The 20281-nt window shown below is 43.7% G+C and overlaps 1 protein-coding gene across 2 annotated transcripts in view; it reads left to right on the forward strand.

The window, feature by feature from the left end:
• The window catches only part of LOC147879879 (uncharacterized), a 137611-nt gene that overhangs the window by 68102 nt on the left and 49228 nt on the right, over positions 1-20281 (forward strand). For both annotated transcript variants that reach the window (XR_015540665.1, XM_087371848.1), the window contains exon 4: positions 11889-13742. Coding sequence is in view for 1 of the 2 variants with exons in the window: in XM_087371848.1 (XP_087227974.1) it covers positions 11889-13742 (1854 nt within the window). In the remaining variant the exon portion in view is untranslated. The remainder of the gene's footprint in view (positions 1-11888; positions 13743-20281) is intronic.

The raw sequence follows: 20281 nt of genomic DNA on the forward strand, positions 1-20281 counted from the left end.
GTTTTGTTATGTGTGTCTGTTGCTAAGCTAGTAAACAATGCATTTGATAATATCCTATCAAAGCCTGTAGCAGCAGGGTATATAGCCTTTAACGATACGGAGTTAATTAAGATGAAAGGGCAAGTAGCTAATCATGACGTCATTGTGTTGTTTAACTCAGCGTCAAACACACAATGTAATTAACTCCAAGCTTGTAAAGAGGCTGAAATTAAAGACTAGCCCATTTGAGAGAGAAGTTCAACTGAAGTATGGGACCAAAGGGTTATCCAGTTGGAACTTCGAATTTAGGACTATGTAGAGAAGCTTGATTTTGAAATGACAAAACTTGCTCACACAGATATAGCCCTAGGTAAGGCTTGGCATTCTAGGAAGAATCCAATAGATAGGAAAAAGCACATTTATCAATTCAAGATGAATGATGTGCCGTATGTGTTACGAAGTGAAAAAGATATACCTCAAGGACCGTTGGTTTCCGTAATGGAAGTAAGTTTGTTTCTTTGTACAGTATTGGTAGAGTTGATTGATGGTCCTTCGGCTAGCACTGATGTTACCCAAAATGGAAAGATGGCCAAGTTGGCTGATTAAATAGCAGAGGAATTCTCTGATTGTTTTAGGGATGAATTACCTTATGGGTTACCTCCAGAGCGGAATGTTCAGCATAAGATTGAACTAATCCTGGGGGCAGAACCTGTAAATAGACCTCCCTATAGGTTAAGTTTTACCGAAGAAGCGGAGGTGCGAAGACAACTGGAAGAATACCTCAAGCTGGGACAGATTCAGTTTTTCACCTTTTGCTTCGCCAGTGATATTGAAGAAAAAGAAAGATGATACTTTTCGCCTCTGTATAGATTACAGAGCATTGAGTAATATCACTGTTAAGCACAGGTATCCGATGGATCGGATCGATGATTTGCTAGATGCGTTACATGGGGCCATAATTTTCAGTACGATAGATCTTAAATGTGGCTACCATCAGATCCGTATTCGAGCCGAGGATGTGCAGAAAACCACTTTTAGAAGCAAGTTTGGACATTATGAGTTTTTAGTAATGCCGTTTGGACTTACCAATGCTCCGGCTACATTCGTCATGCTTTGCACAAGCTCTTTAAGTTATTTCTCTTTCTGTGAAGATGTTTATCATTCCTCACAGTAGGTCATGCAAGACCTTGAAGGCAGCTTGGGAGATTTTAGAGAGCATGTTTGTAGCAAGAAATGATCCCAGAGTTTCCTTCCTGAAGAGAGAGCTATCTCATACACATATGGATGAGGGAGATTCTATGAATGCTCACCTCACAAAACTTCTGGATTTGAGGGAACAGTTGTTGAATATTGATGAGATTATTCCGGATTCAGAGATCATTACCACCACTCTGAATTCTCTTCTTAAGTCTTATCTCAGTTTCCATACCTCCCTGAATTTGTCATTCAGGGGGGGCAGGAATCCTCTCTTTTCACACGAGTTGGTAGGACTCTTGTTGTAGGAAGAGCAGACAAGAAAGAACATGGCAACACCAGCTAGCGAGCATGCGCCATGCTTTCAAAGTTCAAGCCCAAAGGGAAAGGGCAGCAAAAGCAACATGGAAATCAGCCCACACATCAGCATAAAGCTGATTCTAGACAGCCCTCTCATAAGTTTAAAGGTGATTCAGAGAAGCCTAAGAGGAAGGGCATTTGTCACTATTGCAAGAAGCAAGGTCATTACATTGGTGAATGCAAGAAGCGAATAGCTAAGGAGAAGAAAAGGGATTCGGGTTTCGTTGTTTCATATGCATCAGCTCCTAATATACATGATGGAGGGGATGTTACAGCCAACTTTGTGAAAGAGCAGCATGCCTTTTTGTCTTGCATTTCAAAATTTTTAGTGGCTAGTCTAGATAGTACAGCCACGCTTGCGGATGACCCTTATGCTTTCTTGACTTGTAGCTACGACCCTTCAAAGGATGCATGCTCTTTCAGTGTCAATGCCTCGTTGGAGCACTTCTTTTGCTGTAATTCTCATTTCTAGACTTCATTTGCTCGCATTCAGAGCCTATCATGGCCTCGTGTTGCCTTTGGGGATTTTTCTTGCAACACGTACACCTTGGGACAACAAAGTCTCTTGCAGGCATAAGCTTTGAAGCTTGGGGAGATTTTTGTTACTTAATTCTGAGAGATTGCCTTTCTCTCATTTGGTTTGCCGGTTGGTGCATTTGTCTTGTATTTCAGCACCATGTCTGGTGGCAAAGATGATTTGTTAGCTTGATGGCACCAATTATCCCATGTGGTCATACATGATGGGACATGTTTTGGTTGCCAAGAATCTATGGCATATTGTTTCAGATTCCGAGGCCAGGACTACAAGCACTGCTACTTATGGTGCAGATACTCATTTGTGGCATGAGAGGTTTGGACACCTTAATTTTGGAGCCCTGGTGAAGTTATGTAAGGAGGATATGGTTGTTGATCTTCCCAAAATGCATATGCCTACAAAACGTGTTTGTGAACCATGCTTGCTTGGTAAGATGCACCGTGCTGCGTTTCCCAAGAATGGGAGAGTTGGTGCTTTGAAGACACAAGCTTTATTTGGCTCATAGTAAGGTTGCAGCTCTGGGGGGTGCTACTATTTTGTCACTTTTATTGATGATTTCACAAGGTACACTTGTATTTCCGCATTGAAATCCAAATCTGAAGTTTCTTCATGCTTCAAGTACTTTATTGCCTTGGCTGAGAATGAGAGTGGGCTGGACATTGCTCACCTTAATATAGACAGGGGGGGTGAATACATGTAAAAGGAGTTTGTTGTTTTTTTGGCTTCGAGTAGCATCAATCATTGATGCACGTTGCCTTATACTCCTCAACCGAATCCCGTGGCTGAGCAAAAAAATAGATTAGTGATGGAGATGGCCAGGTGAATTTTGAAAGGTGCATGTGGTTAGATGCGGTCATGTGTGCAAATTACATCTTGAATAGATGTCCTACATGTCAGTATAAATGATGCTTGTATGGTAGTTTTAGATGTTTGTGATGCCTAGTTCTTTGATAGTGGTACTAGCAAGCACATCACTTTCTGTAGGAAGTTATTTAGCTCATTGGATCTTACATCTCAGGGGGGCAGTGTCACATGTGTCAATAATGCATCATATACGATGAAAGGTATTGGGCAAGTTGCTCGTATTTCTGTCTCTGGTGGTATTGTCACTCTAGAGCATGTGCTTTATGTTCCAGGCATTCGTAAGAACATCATTTCTATTTCAGCCATTGCTACATGTGGCTTTCGGGTTCTTTTTGATGGTGTGAGATGTGCAGTGTATGATGCTACACATGCCTTTACCATGGTTTTTACTGGCACATTGTCTAGAGGTCTTTATAGACTTGGTGCCTATGACCGATGTTTGGATGATGATGCTGCACTTGCCGATGCACATGCCTTTGCTCTTGATTCTACCATGGCAGATACTCATTTGTGGCATGAGAGGTTTGGACATCTCAATTTTGTAGCCGTGGTGAAGTTATATAAGGAGGATATGGTTGTTGATCTTCCCAAAATGCATATGCCTACCAAACATGTTTGTGAACCATGGTTGCTTCGTAAGATGCACCGTGTTGCGTTTCCCAAGGATGGGAGAGTTGATGCTTCACGCAAGCTTTATTTGGTTCATAGTGATGTTTGTGGACCCATGAGGGTTGCAGCTCTTGGAGGGTTCTACTATTTTGTATTTTTTATTGATGATGTCACTAGGTACACTTGGATTTTCGCATTGAAATCCCAATCTGAAGTTTCTTCATTCTTCAAGCACTTTATTGCCTTGGCTGAAAATGAGTGTGGGCTGCACATTGCTCATCTTAATACAGAGAGGGGGGGTGAATACATGTGGAAGGAGCTTGCTGTTTTTTTGGCTTCCCGTGGCACAATCATCGATGCATGGTACCTTATACTCCTCAACAGAATCTTGTCGCTGAGTGGAAGAATAGATCATTGATGGAAATGGCCAAATGCATGTTGAAAGGCAAACATTTGCCTAATAAGTTGTGGTTGGATGCGGTCATGTGTGCAAATTACATCTTGAAACATGAGGCAAATCACACGACTCCAAGGCCTTCATCCAACAATCATTCTGAAAGGCATCTTCATGACATAATGGCTCTTCATTGCAAGACGTAGCAACCAAAGCATAAGCAACAAAACTAGTATGCTCTTTCTGGACAGCTGCTCTCGTACGGGCTGGCAGACAACTATCTTGTTTGCTATCTTTTAATGTGTCAAGGAGCCAACGGGGTACCTTTTCGGGCTCCTGAACTTCTACTCTTTCCTGGTCAAGAGCCCTGTGCAAATGATCCAGGCATATCAGGCTGAATTTATGGCTGCACATGTGGTTGCAAATGACCAACAGATAGAGGAGGTACAACCTCAAATGGAACATCATCCCGAGCATCGGATGGAAACAAAGGCATCAAGCTGTCAAATATGTCAGGGGCATCAACAACGGGCTGGTTTTGACAGTCCGGCAAAGACTTGGTGGAAGATTTATCAAACACAACATCCTGACTGACAAAACACTTGCCCGTGCGGGGCTGATATAGCTTATAGCCCTTGCTCTGAAAACTATACCCAAGAAAAATGCACTTAACAGCTTTATCATCCAACTTAGTGTGTTTCTGTGAAGGTACATGACCATAAGCTAAGCATCCAAAAGTCCTCATGTGGAAAACGTGAGGCTTACGACCCGTCCAAGCCTCATAAGGTGTGATAGTCTGCAATGCCTTTGTAGGACATTTGCAGGAAGAGGTCTATGGTTCTTAACCCTTTGGCTTTGAGGTTGAAGGTTCTGAAAGCAATGTATGCCGCTTGAAAAAGGACCTCTATGGATTGAAGTAGGCACCTCGGGCTTGGTATTCGAGAATTCATACTCATTTGGTCACACTTGGTTTTGAGAACAGCCCTACAGAGGCTACCCTTTACATCCGCAAGCGTGGGACAATTTACTGATTTTAGTCCTTTATGTGGATGACATGCTTGTGACTGGGACACATGCTCAGCAAATTGCAAATTTGAAAATTGATTTGCAGCAGCCATTTGCTATGTCTGATTTTGGTCTTCTACACTACTATCTGGGCATCCAATTTGCTAGCATTAAGGGGGGCATTTTGATGTCACAATCCAAGTACATTGGACAGCTTTTGCAGCGTTTTCAGTTGGAGGATTGCAAGCCAGTATCCACACCATTAGAGAGTGGTTTTCACTTCTCTTTTGAGGATGGCAGCAGTTCATGTGATGTCAGTCTCTATTTGCAGGCAGTTGGTTGTTTGATTTACCTATGCCATATGGGACCTGATCTATAGTATGTTGTCTCACAGTTGAGCAAATATATGCACAGCCCATCTATGCACCATTGGCATGCCGTGAAGCGTGTTTTCAGATATCTCAAAGGCACTGAGCATTTAGGCCTTCTTTATGGGGCTGATACCTCACTTGTGATGCATGGATTCACTGATAGTGATTGGGCTGGTTGTTCTGACACTCGTGTGTCACATAGTGGCAATTGTTTTATGCTTGGTACTTCATGTGTTTCTTGGTTCAGCAAGAAGCAGAGTGCAATTGCTACTTCTAGTTGTGAAGTTGAGAACAGAGCAGGTTTTACAGCTACAGTGGAGTGTGTTTGGCTTCGGAAGCTACTTGCAAATCTTTGTGCATGTTAGACTGCTCCTATCGTCATCTTCATTGATAGTCATAGTGAATCCAATTTTCCATGCTCGCACAAAGCATATTGAGGTTATCAGCAGGTGATATTGAGTTGTCTTATGTTCCCACTAAAGACAACTTAGTAGATCTTTTTATGAAGGCTCTACCTCGACCTAAGTTTGAGGCTTTTCAGCAAGCTTTAAACTTAGTACCTTTTGTAACTTGATCTGTTGTACCCTGTACAGTAATAGGTTGCTATAATACTACAGGACGAACATATGCAACTATGACACTAGATATTTAGGTATCCTAAGTCATGTCCAGGATACTTCAGCCCATACCATGGAGGAGGGTTGTAGGCCATCTTATGGGCTATCCATAGATGCCACTTATACCTTGGTATGTGCCTTGTAGGCCTAGTTATAGTCAGTTAGGACTATTGGTACAGTTAGTTTATGTACCATCTAGGTCAGTTAGGACACTTAGTCCAGTGAGGGCAGTTAGCCCTAGGGTTTTGTTATGTTGGCTCTCCCTTGAGCCTCCACACTTCAATTTTGTAGCAATATATTACAGCATCTCGTTTTTCTCCTTTGTGCTTCCATTTTTTTGAGCTTCCATTGCTTCCTACACCCAACAGCCTTTTAGTTTGTTGGGATAGGAAAAAGGAATCATAAGATATGCCTATGCAATCGAGGGTCTGTAGTCATGTGTCTCTAGACCATTCAAGGCACCTGTATCTACCAAATGATCCATGCATTGTAGCATGGGATGAATAGCTATGGCATATAACAATGCACTAAGAGGACAACCTTGTCGCACGTTTTTCTCCGTTGTGCTTCCATTTTTTTGAGCTTCCATTGCTTCCTACACCCAACAGGCTTTTAGTCTGTTGGGACAGGAAAAAGGAATCATGAGATATGCCTATGCAATCGAGGGTCTGCAGTCATGTATCTCTAGACCATTCAAGGCACCTGTATCTACCAAATGATCCATGCATTGTAGCATGGGATGAATAGCTATGGCATATAACAATGCACTAAGAGGACAACCTTGTCGCACGGAACAAAAAAGGCTCCAGCTGCCAAAATGCCAAGAGCTTGACTATCTTGATATAACCAATAAACGAGATGTTGCATTTTTTCCCTAGAACCTAGAACCTCAATGGTTTGTGAGATAAAATCCAATTGTATTGTATCAAAGGCTTTAGCAGTATCCACTTGCAACAGAAGAACATCTTGCTCATTGTACTTTGCATTTTCGATCGTCACATAGGCATTAGCAGGATTGTTAGTAATATGTTCGCGGGAAATAAAACCATACTGAGTAGGATGGAACCCATCATGCGGAAAGCCTTTGATCCGAGCCACAATCATCTGACATGCATAAGAGTGACTCCAAGCTGTAAAAGACCCACTCAAATGCATTTTGGGGAATAATTATACCAAGCCTTTTTTCCAACAAGCTGGCATCTGTTGAGTGTCCCATGCATAATTAACCATATATAGTAAAGCTGGTGAAATTGCATCTCAAAACTGTAGATAAAATTCCACTGCGGGACCATCCCTATACCCCGGACTCTTCCATTTCCCAATAGCTCGAATGATATCATTCAACTTTCTGTCTGTGAAAGGAAATTCAAGTTGCATAGCTTGTTGTGGAGATGAAATTAGAGTGACATAATGTAGGGGTTCTTGCCGAGATGACATCACATCCTGTGATGGAGAATAAGCCTGTCCAAAAGGTCGAGCAAGGCGAGAAACACAAGCCTCAGCAAGTTGTGCTCTAGCATTTGGGATGGCCACTACCATGAGTAGAGACACTCAGATGGCTCCTATGTCTTGGTGTGAGAAGTATGGAGTGGGAACTCCTTAATGGAGGAGTGTTGCTATATGGATTGCCAGCTGGTTTTAAGTAAACTTCCACAAGTCCAAGCTTCTTCCACTGCATGTGAAAGATTGGCATCATATTTTATGGTGTGGCGAAATTGTTTTTCCTAGGCAGCTTGTGTGTCATATTGGTTACCCTTTGGGATGGACAGCAGGCTGCAGCTTGAGGCTTGAGCCTCATCGGTTGTGAATCGTGATGCATTTCAATTTTCAGCTTTATTTCTGGGCTGTGGCAGCCTTTTCTTCTATGATGTTTTGCCTTTGATGTTTTGGTGTAGTACCTACTTCCAAGTTTCTCATACCTACTACCTTTGATCATGATGTTTGGTGTAGTATTGATCTATCATTGACACTATGTATCAGAATCCAGATTCCAGATGACTCTGGTCTCCGGAGGGCCGAGGCTGGACTCTTTGAACTTTCATGAATCATGACTTGAATATTAATACAAGTTTAAAGTCTGAAGTTTCAATTTGAAAGTTTGTAGCTGTATGTCAATGTAATCTGTACAATTTATATCTTTCTAAATGTTTTTGAGTAAAATTAGGGTCACGTATGTTTCAGCCCTAGGGGCTGAACCATACTCCAATCATACTTCCATACTCGTATGACGTATGCGTATGGTAACGTATGGAAAAAACTATGACTCTTTCTAGTGTGATTTATTGAGTTCTAGAGTAGTACTAGACTACTTTATAACCTAGTGTGCCACATGTCACTATGGGACTTATCCCATATACATATGACGCCTAGAGTGTGTGTGCCTATTCTATAAAGGCATTGTACTTGTCTAGTCTTGTCGTATGAGTCAACATCAAGCTATTCTATCATGTGAGTACTTTGGTTATCATTGCTTTGCACTTGATCTTCATTTTAGTCTTTCCATCTCCTTTCCTTCCGTGCCATGTGCCTTCATTAACTTCCACTGTTCCAATTTCTTTCCTAGCTTGTCAAGCACCCAATCCATTTGCTAGCGGCTACCTCATTCTACCTTGCTCATCCTCATCATCATCTGCATTAGTGCCATCCTCCTCCTCCTCCTCCTCCTTGAGACCATCCTTGAGGCCAACCACAGCCAAAGTCGGCCAACAATGTACGGAGTACGGATTAGCAATGTACGGATTAGAATAGTCCTAAAAATGCGTATCCCAAGGTTTTGACTAGGCACAAAATCGATCCCCCCTCCCAAACAAAACACCCCCACCCCACCCCCCCCCCCCTTTCCCCTCCCTCCTCCCAACACACACACACAACAAAAAAACCAAACCACACCCAAAAAACACGCCTCACAAAACAAAACCCCGCCACCCAAAAAAAAAAAAACACACTCGTACGGAAGGCCGTACATACGGACGTATGGAAAAACCATCCGTATACGTACGGATGCAACTATGGAAACACTCACTTTGACTTCATGTTCTAGCATCTGCCCGTAAAGGCAAGGTGAGAGACTATTGGAATGGAACCAAGAACAGAACATGACAATGACGGACTACTAACCTCCAAGTTAGAACTAGACATGGTTCCCACACAATCTCAGAGGCAAGTGAGCATGGCTCAGAGGCTAGTGAGCATGGTACAAATGACTCAGAGGCTCATCAAGCATGGCTCAAAGGCTCATCAAGCATGGATGCATGAACAACTCAGCGGTCTAGACAACTGGAGCAAAATGAGATCCTATCAAAGCCAATACATGGCTCCCACAGTACATCCCCTTCCTGACTCCGTAACAGAATGGCAGGGAGTCAAACACACAAAACAAATAAAAAGATTACATCATTTTAGGAGGACAATCCAAGGCTGAGAACCTTTATTGACTCAAGCACAGTGGAGATGAGCAGGGCAGAAATGCGGGGTGAAGGAGCTCATAAAGGATTAGCTACTAGGCGGAAATCGCTGCAGCATCATGGCGGACTGTTTGGCGCTGATAATGGAGCTGTGGATGGCGGCGGGCAGAGCAGAGAAGATTTCACAAACAGTCACGAACAATCACGATCAGTCCACCTTGTTGGAGAAGTCGGAGGCAGCAAGGTGGAAGCTCATGTTCACCTCCAAGTCGAGATCTTCATGTGGGAGATGAGGCAATCTGCCATGGTGAAGCTAAGGGGAAAGTGGAAAGGAAGGAGGAGAAATGAGTGGCCTTCCAAGGAGGAGAAGGGAGAGTAGCGTCATTGGCCTTCCTCACCTCATCCTCTTGGAAGAGCAAGGCTGGGCTCTGATACCGATGAAGGCACATGGCACGGTGGAAAGGAAATGCAAAGACTAAAATGAAGATACAAGTGCAAAGTAATGATAGCCAAAGTACTCACATGATAGAATAGCTTGATGTTGACTCATATGACAAGACTAGACAAGTACAATGCCTTTATAGAATAGGCACACACACTCTAGGCGTCATATGTATATGGGATAAGTCCCATAGTGACATGTGGCACACTAGGATATAAAGTAGTCTAGTACTACTCTAGAACTCAATAAAACACACTAGAAACACTCACTTTGACTCCATGTTCTAACAGTTAACTACCTGGCCATTGCATGTCTATTTTCACATTGTCCATATTAATGTTGGTTGCCTATATACAATTTTATTTGCACCTCATGATGTTTGTGAGGCAGGATATCTCAAGTTTCATGTTTGCTATCATCGAGCTTTCTGGTAGGCACATCCTTGACATAAAGCCCTCATCTGTGCTAGCCGAAGATGCATGGGGGATTGAATGTTCTAGCTCATGACAGGTAAATGATGCTTCAGTTCATGCAAGGTGATTATCCATGGGTGTACATGATGCGGTGTTTGCTTTTATATTTGTCTACCTTAGGATTTGGTCTTGACTTAATGGGATTTTCTCCAGAATAACATTGGTAGCAGGATTAAAGGATGCCCTGTTGACAGTCTCTTGTTTTCTGCCTGGACGCACATACTCTCTCATCTTAAATGGCACGGCAGGGATTCTCTTGCGGGAAATGTTTCACCACTGCTCTTACTTTATTTGGTCCAAGGGCATATGCCTTGTGGGTGATGTGCTTGATGATGCTGGTATGGTGTTATCTTTTCCCGCATCAGTGAGGCAGTTTGGCTTGGGACAACATTATAGAACCCTATGGCATTTATTGTCTTATATCCTTCATGACTTTTAGTAAGTGCCTCGTCTCGAGATTATGGAGCCTTAAAGACTGGGCCCTTCACCTAGATGATCTTGCTTGTTGTTCGTTGCTCTTAGCTGATGTCATAGTGGCGTCGGTTTATAAGGTTTTGCTGCCTCCGCCTTGGGTTTCGTTTCATGGCAATCGCATCTGGTCCATGACACATGCTTCTTGGTGGTGGAAAAAAGGTTGCAGCAAATTTGGGCTTGCAGACTCCTTCGTCAACAAATTTTCTTATAGCGAGTTCTGCTTGGGGTTCTTCAATTTGGATCGATTTTGGCCCGCCGACATATTGCTTCTGCTACTAGTACCGATGTTTGTCTTTGTGGGAGTCTATGCCTCATCTATTTTGGCGTTGCCCTGGTTCTCGTGACTTCTTGTTTTTTCCCTACTGCTTCCTTCAGCAAGCTGTTCTCGCGTTCATCCTGTTAGGCAGAGGTATGATCTACTTTTTCATTGGGTTCATGATTGGGTAGTATGGGCTGTATTTGAAGAACTGAAACCGTAGGATCGTTGGTGGTCTGCCCCCGGCATAAGTATTACTTCTTCTGGGCATCTTTATGGCAATCCTTCTTTGATTGCCTGCAGGAGCGGATCTTGATTATCCTGCTTTCTTGATATATAATGAGATCTTCTGATGTTAAAGTTGCATGTCCCTTTGTTGGGTACTTCTTTTGGTAATATAATGACAAATGGATTTCACCAAAAAAGTGTGTGTGTGTTGCGAAATGCTTATTGGCTTCTCCTCCTATGGGGGTCTATACTGATCACAACTAAGGACCGACATTGAACCCAGAGAGTGGAGGCTTGATATCATTATTGACCTTCGTCTCCGGAGGCTTCTTTGGCTCCTTTGCGAATCATGCAATCAAGGCACATATGTATGGTATGTTTGTTCATTTAAAAACAAGGATCTTTCTTAGAGGATTAAAAAATCATGCATGCTCGCCTCCTTACAGGTGCTCTTCTGCTGCTGTGCTGCCCAAGCATCTTCAGCTTTCCCATGTCTGCCCTTTGCTTGGATTTGGTTTCCCTTTGGGCGTGTGTGTTGAAATAGTTTACTGATTATACCTATTGACAGTAACAAAGGGTTGAGAATGTTTAGCAGTGTTTGGAACATAGACCTTCTGGATTGTCCCTGTAATGATTGTTGAGAGAGGATGGCATAACATTGATCCTGTACAATGGTGTTACAGGAAGCAGCAAAAGTTCTGAAGATAATGAAACACAAGAAAGTTGGCTGGAAAAATCAAGGGCACTTTGTGTCAATGCAGATGGTGTTAATGGTCTAGGTCCTGCAAGCATGTCTGCAGATGTGGTCTTTGAGACACAGGAAAGTCAAATGGGCACCCAAATTTATACTGATGATATTGTGAAAGAGGTTCGAAATACTGAAACAGGAAAAAGTTTGAAGACACTTGATGAAACTTCTGAAAGAGGTGCCGAAAATCCAAATACTATACCTTCAACATCTGTCTCAGTTCATGTGGGAACTGTGGCAGAGCCAGATGGGAAGGCAAACACTGCAGCACTTGAAAAAAGTCATCTTTCTCAGACCTTTTGTTCTGATGTGATCGGTAACAATGGAAGTTCACATGAGACCCAAGAGCTTAAAAGGTTGCATGGAACACTTTTCAAAGGGTACATTGATAACCAAGTAATTCACCATTTCTGTGCTAGTCTATCATCTTCAAAAGAACACATCGTTCTTCCCAAAAAACACAAGAACACCAAAAAGAGATTTGAAGTGCAGTTACAAGCTCTTCCTTTTCAAGAGCAAAGCATGGCTGTGAAGCAGGATTTTGCTGTTGGTGGCCTTAATGAAAAGGAGGAACTTAAAAGTGGCAATGGATGCTTTGAAACTTTGAAACGTAATTCAGAAGTGGATGAAATTCGAGCTATGCCAACAGATGATCCCTGTACATTGGCTCTTTCAGAGAAGACAAAAGGAAGCTTTCAGAGCCAAGAAAAGATAATGGGAAATGAGACTGCAAGCTTTGCGGTTCCTGCTGAAGTGTTTCAAGATCATCAACCATCCTGCAGTGAGGGACAAAAGAACAGAGAAGGTAAGAACTTTGGTGAGTTCACTCCAGCCATAGAGGAGCAGGATGAGGACTTAGGATTGACTTATAGGAGCATTGACAGGGACAAAAACAGACGAAAAAGCCTTTCACATATTCAAAAAAGTAAAACAGAAATGCTACAAACTCCTGACAAGAAGGACTGGCGGGAAAACAGTGTGGCTTGGAAAGAGAATGTGGATCTACAGTCGGAGCATGTGGGTATACGACAAGAGAATATGGATCTAGGGGTAAAGAAAGCTTATAAAAAGAAAAAGAAGCGGGAGAAAGCGCAGGATAATATTGATTTATGCCAGCATAATAATGCAGAGATTGAAGGAATGCCTTCAGAATGTGAAGGTGTTCAGATAGATGAATGTGGCAGCAAATGTTTCCAACCAAATTCAAGTAAGTTTGTAGAAAGGCGTAAAAATAAAATATTGGATGATGTTGTAATAGAGACAAATAATGGAGATGCAGAGGTGACATCAAGTGGTGCCGAACCTGATTCTTCTCTGGGCAAGAGATCAAAGAAGAGGAAGCACAAGCGAAAGCATGGAAACAGGACACTATTAGGTACTGTGGACAATTGTAATTTAAAAGGAGATCAGGAGAAAAACCTTCATGCAGATGCAGAGAATGCTACTGGTATAGAGGCAGACTTGATTATAAATGAAAATGCTCTTGATGTATATGAGTTCAACAGTCCTGAAACATGGAATGAACGGCAGGAAAGCCCATCTTTTGCAGGGAGAACGGAGAAGAAAGTAGCAAAGGAACTAGATAGGATCTGTTCCAAAGCAATAGAAAAGATTTTTGACGATGGCATGCTAGATGTCCTAAACGTAGAACCGAGGAAAACAGATAGGAAACACATTAGTAGGGGGATGGAGCTACTTTCAGCGAGGCTCATGCAAAGTCAGAGTCCTGCTAAGGGCAAGTCAGAGGCAGTTGTAGGGGATTCTGGGGTGCAGAAAGCTACAAAATCAGGTCTGAATTTCAGGTCTAAAGTTGGGAAAATTTTAACACAAGCAATGCAAATTAATAAGGACTTCTGTGCATGAAGACGACCTGTTTAAAAAGTTGCATGATACAAGGTTGCTAATAAATACATAGAAGAAATCAATGTTAATAAAATGTATACCTTCATATACATGCATGTGTGCCTGTTTTGGTGTAACAAAACGTGTTACATTTTGGAATTTCGTTTGGCCAATTTATTGTCCCTCCTAATGTGAAATCTTTGTTGTAATTCATGTATAGGTACACAATGTAAAGGGTATGTGTATACTGTGTTCACCTAGATATTGGGTATGCGCATGATTAAATCTCTCTCTCTCTCTCTCTCTCTCTCTCTCTCTCTCTCTACACCAATAGATCCACCTGTCGACCACCCTTTGGATTGGTCCCCTGCAATAGCTGGTACAATGACGGGTGTAGGGCCTTGTGTTGTCAGCTTAGAGTCGAGACCAAGCATCGGTTGAAACAGAGACTGCGCGAGAGTATCGTGATCTGGCTTGTCGGAAGAAGAGAGACTTAAGAACTAGTAAATATTTTGTTAAGTAACAATTCCAAGGTTTTCTGGAGGAAGTTTCTCGAGCAGAGGTTCACATCCCCCCTCACTGGGCCAATCATTTGGCACACATACGCATGCACACTCTGCGACATTCCTCATCAGCCTTCACCAGACCTCCCACAGCTACTGCACCCTACTTCTTGCTCAGTCTTCTCTACTGGTGATATCAAACATGCAGCCCTCAAGCTATACAATGGCTGAGCCTAAGATCACGAGGGGATTTATATTGAGTACATTGCACACAGTATTAGTATACTCACCCTAATCTTGACAAGGCTATTAAATGAAGTGGTTCGCACCGGTTTCCCCCACACCTGGACCCTTAACACCATTATCCGAAGCCGCAAGGCGAGGGACCCATGAGTCTGGAAAACTACTTGACCCTCATGTTGGACATGTTATGTCCAAGATTTATGTAGCAACAATTGATACTCATGTTACCTTTGAGGCAGAGTGTGCAGGTAGGCTCTTGGGCAAATCGTACTACGTTGGACCACATTTGTACACTGAGTGCTGTCATTTGAGGCGGCCCGAGCATTTTGCTAGGGATTTCCCAAGAAAGAACAAGAGGCCTAAAAGCCTTCTAGTATAGCTCCTCCTCGTCCTCAACAAGGGGCTCCTCTAGTACTGACAGTACCGCCCTCACTTACGTCAACAAAGTTGAGAAGATGGATGGCAGCAGGATACCACACAAGGCGATGGAAACAAGGCAGATCATAGGATGGCATAGGGAGGGAATGAACTGAATGGAAACATGGGGTATGACAGTTGCTCGTATGCCAGAAGTTGCATGTGAAATAAGGGAGATTGTGCTACAGAAAATGCTACAAAAACTTTGGTGAAACCCTGGGACAAGAATGCAGCTTTATAAACAGGAAATTAACTCAATGAACAGCCATGGAATGTAGAAATACCTCGAGGAAGACATATCAACCTTTAAAAGGCATCTAATGTGCAAAATCAAAAGTAGTTCACATGATCTTGAGGTAGAGAGGGGTAGATGGGCAAGACCACGGATTCCTAGAGAGGAAAGAACCTGCAAAACTATGCCCCACAGGGGAGGTAGAAAATGAACAGCATATACTCCTAAGATGTAGAGCCTATGCACACATCAGAGAAGGATATGGGGATAGCAGAGATCTAAAGAACCTGCTGGAGCAGCTAGCTAAAAAGCTAGGAAGCTACTTGAAAGAGATTTTGGAACATTGCAACAAAGTACTAGGTCTAACGCACAAGCTAGCCCAACAAGTACTCAATAAATGACGAGTTTGTAACATTTTCTCTCACTAGATGTAAGGGATGAGTATTAGTTAATAGTGATCGCCAGTCTCATACATCCTGAAGGGTCTCTGCGGACTTTAATACAGTCATATCATATCATAATCTCTCTCTCTCTCTCTCTCTCTCTCTCTCTCTCTCTCTCTCTCTCTCTCTGTGGAGGATGGACGGCGACCAGGCCGAGAGACTAGGATCTGTCCTTGTTGCACCATGGGAGAGGTGGAGTCAGAGGTGCACTTCATTTGCAGATGCCCACTATATTATGAGCTCAGAGGTAGATTCCACTGTCTCTTCACGGATGGCTTTGGACCTCTCTCACGGGTGATGGACTACGAGGATCAGCATTGCCTAGCTCTTTATGTCAGGGAGGCCACTATGCTTCGACGAGACTACCTCAGAGACCATCAGCACAGACCGGAGCGTGATAGAGCCCAGCCTGATAGAGCTCAGGCACACGCTATACCAGAGGACAGAGACCAGGAGGGGCATGAGGAGGTCAGAGCTCACACAGGACACATGCCTCCACCCTGTGGATGTACATATGAGATGGTTTGTAGACGCCGCAGGATCTTGTTACATAGGGGACGTACTCGCTGCTTCATCTCCAGACGATCCAGGATGATGGCAGCTTTTCGGAGGAGACTTACTCATGGAGATCTCGCCCCACTAGGCGCTCACCTCACCTTTGCTCAGATTTGTACTCTCATAGCAGGAGGCAGAGTCGATGGACAGGATTTCCACTATTATTTTGGTTCTCAGACTCCGTGACACCTGGACTTGTATCTTTGCATTGGCATATTGTACTCATCCCCCCATTTTGCACCCAGCGGCGGTTTTCTTGCATCTAGTTTACTTTGTATTTAGGCTCATATTTGACATTATGTACTTTCACTTGCATTGCATTGCGTAGCACTTAGATGATATTCGATGATGCCTCTTCTTTGTGGCACGTTGATTTTGTGCTATCTTGTATGCAGAGTTCTTGATGTCCCATGGGCCCATTTTGGCCTTTAGTGGACAATAATACACTTTCTTTCTTTCTTTCTTTCTCTCTCTCTCTCTCTCAGGGTCTCCTACGGAGGGGATAGTAAGATGGCAACAAACTATAGGACCATCATGGTGAGCAGCTTGATGGCCAAACTATATGAAACCATTCTTGAGCAAAAACTCAGCAAGTGGGCAGAGGCAGAAGGGGTCAAAGCACCATCACAGGCGTGCACTCGACGGTAGATCATCTAGTAGCCATAAGAGCAGCAACTGAGGGAGCAAAACATAGAAAACAGGCCATTTATTGCTATTTGGTAGACTTCAAGAAAGCATTCGACACAGTATTGTAGGCCATCCTATGGGCTATCTATAGATGCCACTTATTCCTTGGTATGTGCCTTGTAGGCCTAGTTATAATCAGTAGGACTATTGGTGTACATTTAGTTTATGTACAGTCTAGGTAAGTTAGGACGCTTAGTCTAGTTAGGGCAGTTAGCCCTAGGGTTTTGTTATGTTGGCTCTCCCTTGGGCCTCCACACTTGTACTCGCAGCATTTTTGATTACAGCAGCTCGTTTTTGGCACACTCACTCATTTCTGAGCTTTCATTGATTGCCATAGCCAACAGTGGTATCAGACCAGGTTAGGGATCCACCCCCTAGCCATTTCCAGCCACGTGGAGCCCTTTTGGAGCCATTGGGAGCTGTTTGGCAGCCTTTTTCTTGCTGGTTTGCTGGTCTTCTACACACCCGTGAGCATCTGTGGCTTCTCCAAGAATTTCTGTCGCGGGAAGCTTGCATTTTGGAGTGCCTGCTGCAAAAGAAGACCTATTTTGGGGCATTTTGGAGCTGCAGTTGCCTCATATGTGAATCCGTACAGCAGTACGGCATTTATTCCTGCTTCAGCCTAATAAGCGCGCTTGTACGGCGATCCGTACACCCTATACGGACTGTATGGACAGCAAGCGCCTGCATTTACTGCATTCCCGGCGCTGTACAGACCTGCACGGAGGTACTTGAGACCTGCAGCTGCGTTTCGGGGCATTTATTGCAGTCGACTTAGGCATTTGGGGACCTGCTTCAGCTTTTTGGAGGCATTTACTGCTGTGTATGGCCTCATTTACTGCAGTCAGACCTCATTTACTGCTGTGTACGGCCTCATTTACTGCTGTCAGGTCCGTACAAGAGCATTTATTGCTGTACGGAGGCATTGCAGGTTGCATTTACTGCAGTACGGGCTTCCTTACACAGACTGTCAGAGCTGTGCGGCATTATTTACTGCATTCATTTCAGGCGCGTGGTCCGTACACAATGTACAGACTTGTACGAAATTTGCAACAGCCTTTTTCCAGCGTTTCGGTTCACCTCGGGTCTCGTCTCAGTCGTACACAGTTTTCTACTGCATTTAGCATTCTGCTGTTGCAGTATGGACAGCTTTGTCTCGTGAAGCGTGTCTTCATTTGCAATGGTTTGCCTTGGGAAGTGTGTCTTCATTTGCAGCCTTTGGGACTGCTATACATTTGCAGTTGAAAGCCTTGAGGCTTGTGCAGTCATTTGCATTCCCTTTGTCAGTAGTGGTATTGGCTCTCCGTTTGCATCAATGGCTAGCCACAAGGATGATCTTTTTGGTCATGATTGAGGTTGATAATAAGCTTGATGGCACCAATTATCCCATGTGGTCATACATGATGGGACATGTTTTGGTTGCCAAGAATCTATCGCATATTGTTTCATGTTCTGAGGCCAATCCTACATGCACTGTCACTTTTGGTGCTACACCTACAGCCTCTGGTTCTTCTTCAGGTGATGGGTCTTTAGGTGATGGTTCTAATGCTACTGCTAGGACACCTGCACCTCCTACTACAGGTGCTTTGCCTCCTTCACAGGAGGAAATTCAGTGGGATGGTCGTGATGCCAAAGCACATTCCTTGATTGCTCTTTCTGTGAAACGGGTTATAATCCCTCATATCCTACCTTGCAAGATAGCTAAGCAAGCATGGGATCAGCTTGCATCTTTGTATCAGGTGCGGAATGAGGCGAGGGTTGCCTATCTCAACAAGCAGTTGAAAGACTTGAAGCTTGAAGAGGATTTGAAAGAGCAATTGGCCAACATTGATGAGATTATGCCTGATTCTCAGTTTGTTTCTAATACCCTTGATGGGTTGCCTGATTCATATCAAGGCTTTGCTACTACATCGAGGTTGGTTGCGGGGGGTGATGCCAATCATTTCTCATTGGACCAGTTGGTTGCTCTTCTTCTTTAGGAGGAGCAAAGTCGTGTGAATCACAATGCTTCTATGGCTAGTGATCAAGCATTTACCCATCACAAACACAAAGGTAAAGGCAAGGTTTCAGCTGGAAAACCCTCTCATTCCCATGCTGATCATTCACATGGTGCCTCTTCTTCCTCAGGGAATAACAAAAAGAAGAAGAGATGTAATTATTGCAGGAAACCTGAGCATGATATATCTGAATGCAGGAGCGCATAGCATCTGAAAAGAAGAAGAAAGAAAGAAAGAAAGAAAGAAAGAAAGTTTATTAAAGTCTTTGGGAGACCGTGAAGGTCTATCATAACGGTGGTGGTCTCAAAACGGGCCAACCAATCGTTTCTACAAAAAAAGAGGTTATGAAGGACTATGTGTCTAGTCCTGATACAAAAAATATGTGTCTACCTCCAGGTGATACAAAGAAGAAGAAGGGGGGGGCACAAAAAAGTGGGGCAGAGGAGGGAGATACAATATACATGTGCAGGTGGTGATCGTTAGATTGGTATCATAGAGGGGCCGTCAAATGGGAAGTCGGAAAAAACCCTGCAATAGATGATTGGCCTCTGACGTCACGCGGCCTAGTCAAGCTCGGTCGTCGGGGGCGGCGGGTGGCCCTGTGGATGAGGACAACTGTAACCCCAGTGGGGCGGGCCGAGAGCAGAGACGAGATGTCATGGACCTGGATGTGTGAATCTGTCCGCTGACGCAGCTGTCGTGACTCTGGCTCTCGCTCACGTCAGCTTCGTCGGCTAGACTGAGAAGAGGTATCCTGTGGCTGAAAGAAGTCAGTGATAGGCCGCTGGATATCCTCACGCTGTGTGTGCTGCTCGTGTCGCCGTGCTCGGAGAGAAGTATCTCGGTGGTGGGTCATCTCATGTAAGAAAGCGGCAAGGCGCCGCTGATCCGGGAATTGTAGCATGTGTGAGAGGGAGCCGAATCCGTTGCGGAAGAGGCAGTGGTATCGGCCTCGAATGGCATAATAGATCTTCTAGTGTAGAAGATCAATATGAGTCCGCTAATTTCGCACAAGACCAGCATTGGGCTTTCTTGGTTACATGTCAGTATAATCCTGATGTTCATGATGCTTGTATGGTAGTTTCAGATGTTCATGATGCCTGGTTCTTTGATAGTGGTGCTAGCAAGCACATCACTTCCTGCAAGAAGTTATTCAGCTCATTGATCTTACATCTCAGAGGGGCAGTGTCACATGTGCCAATAATGCATCATATATACGGTGAAAGGTATTGGGCAAGTTGCTCTTACTTCTGTCTTTGTATAACGACTAAAAACTACAGCTCAATCAAGACCACTAATTGGACGGATACAAATTAACAGGTGATGGCACAATGAATAACCACCCAGCCATTCTCTGGTTCAGCAAGCTCGTCACACACTCTCACGTAAGAAGTACCTGCATGCTGAAT

The sequence above is a fragment of the Dipteris shenzhenensis genome, chromosome 33, assembly GCF_047967505.1.
Source record: "Dipteris shenzhenensis isolate YYH24624 ecotype China chromosome 33, Dip_SZ_1.0, whole genome shotgun sequence".
NCBI classification, from domain to species: Eukaryota; Viridiplantae; Streptophyta; class Polypodiopsida; order Gleicheniales; family Dipteridaceae; genus Dipteris; species Dipteris shenzhenensis.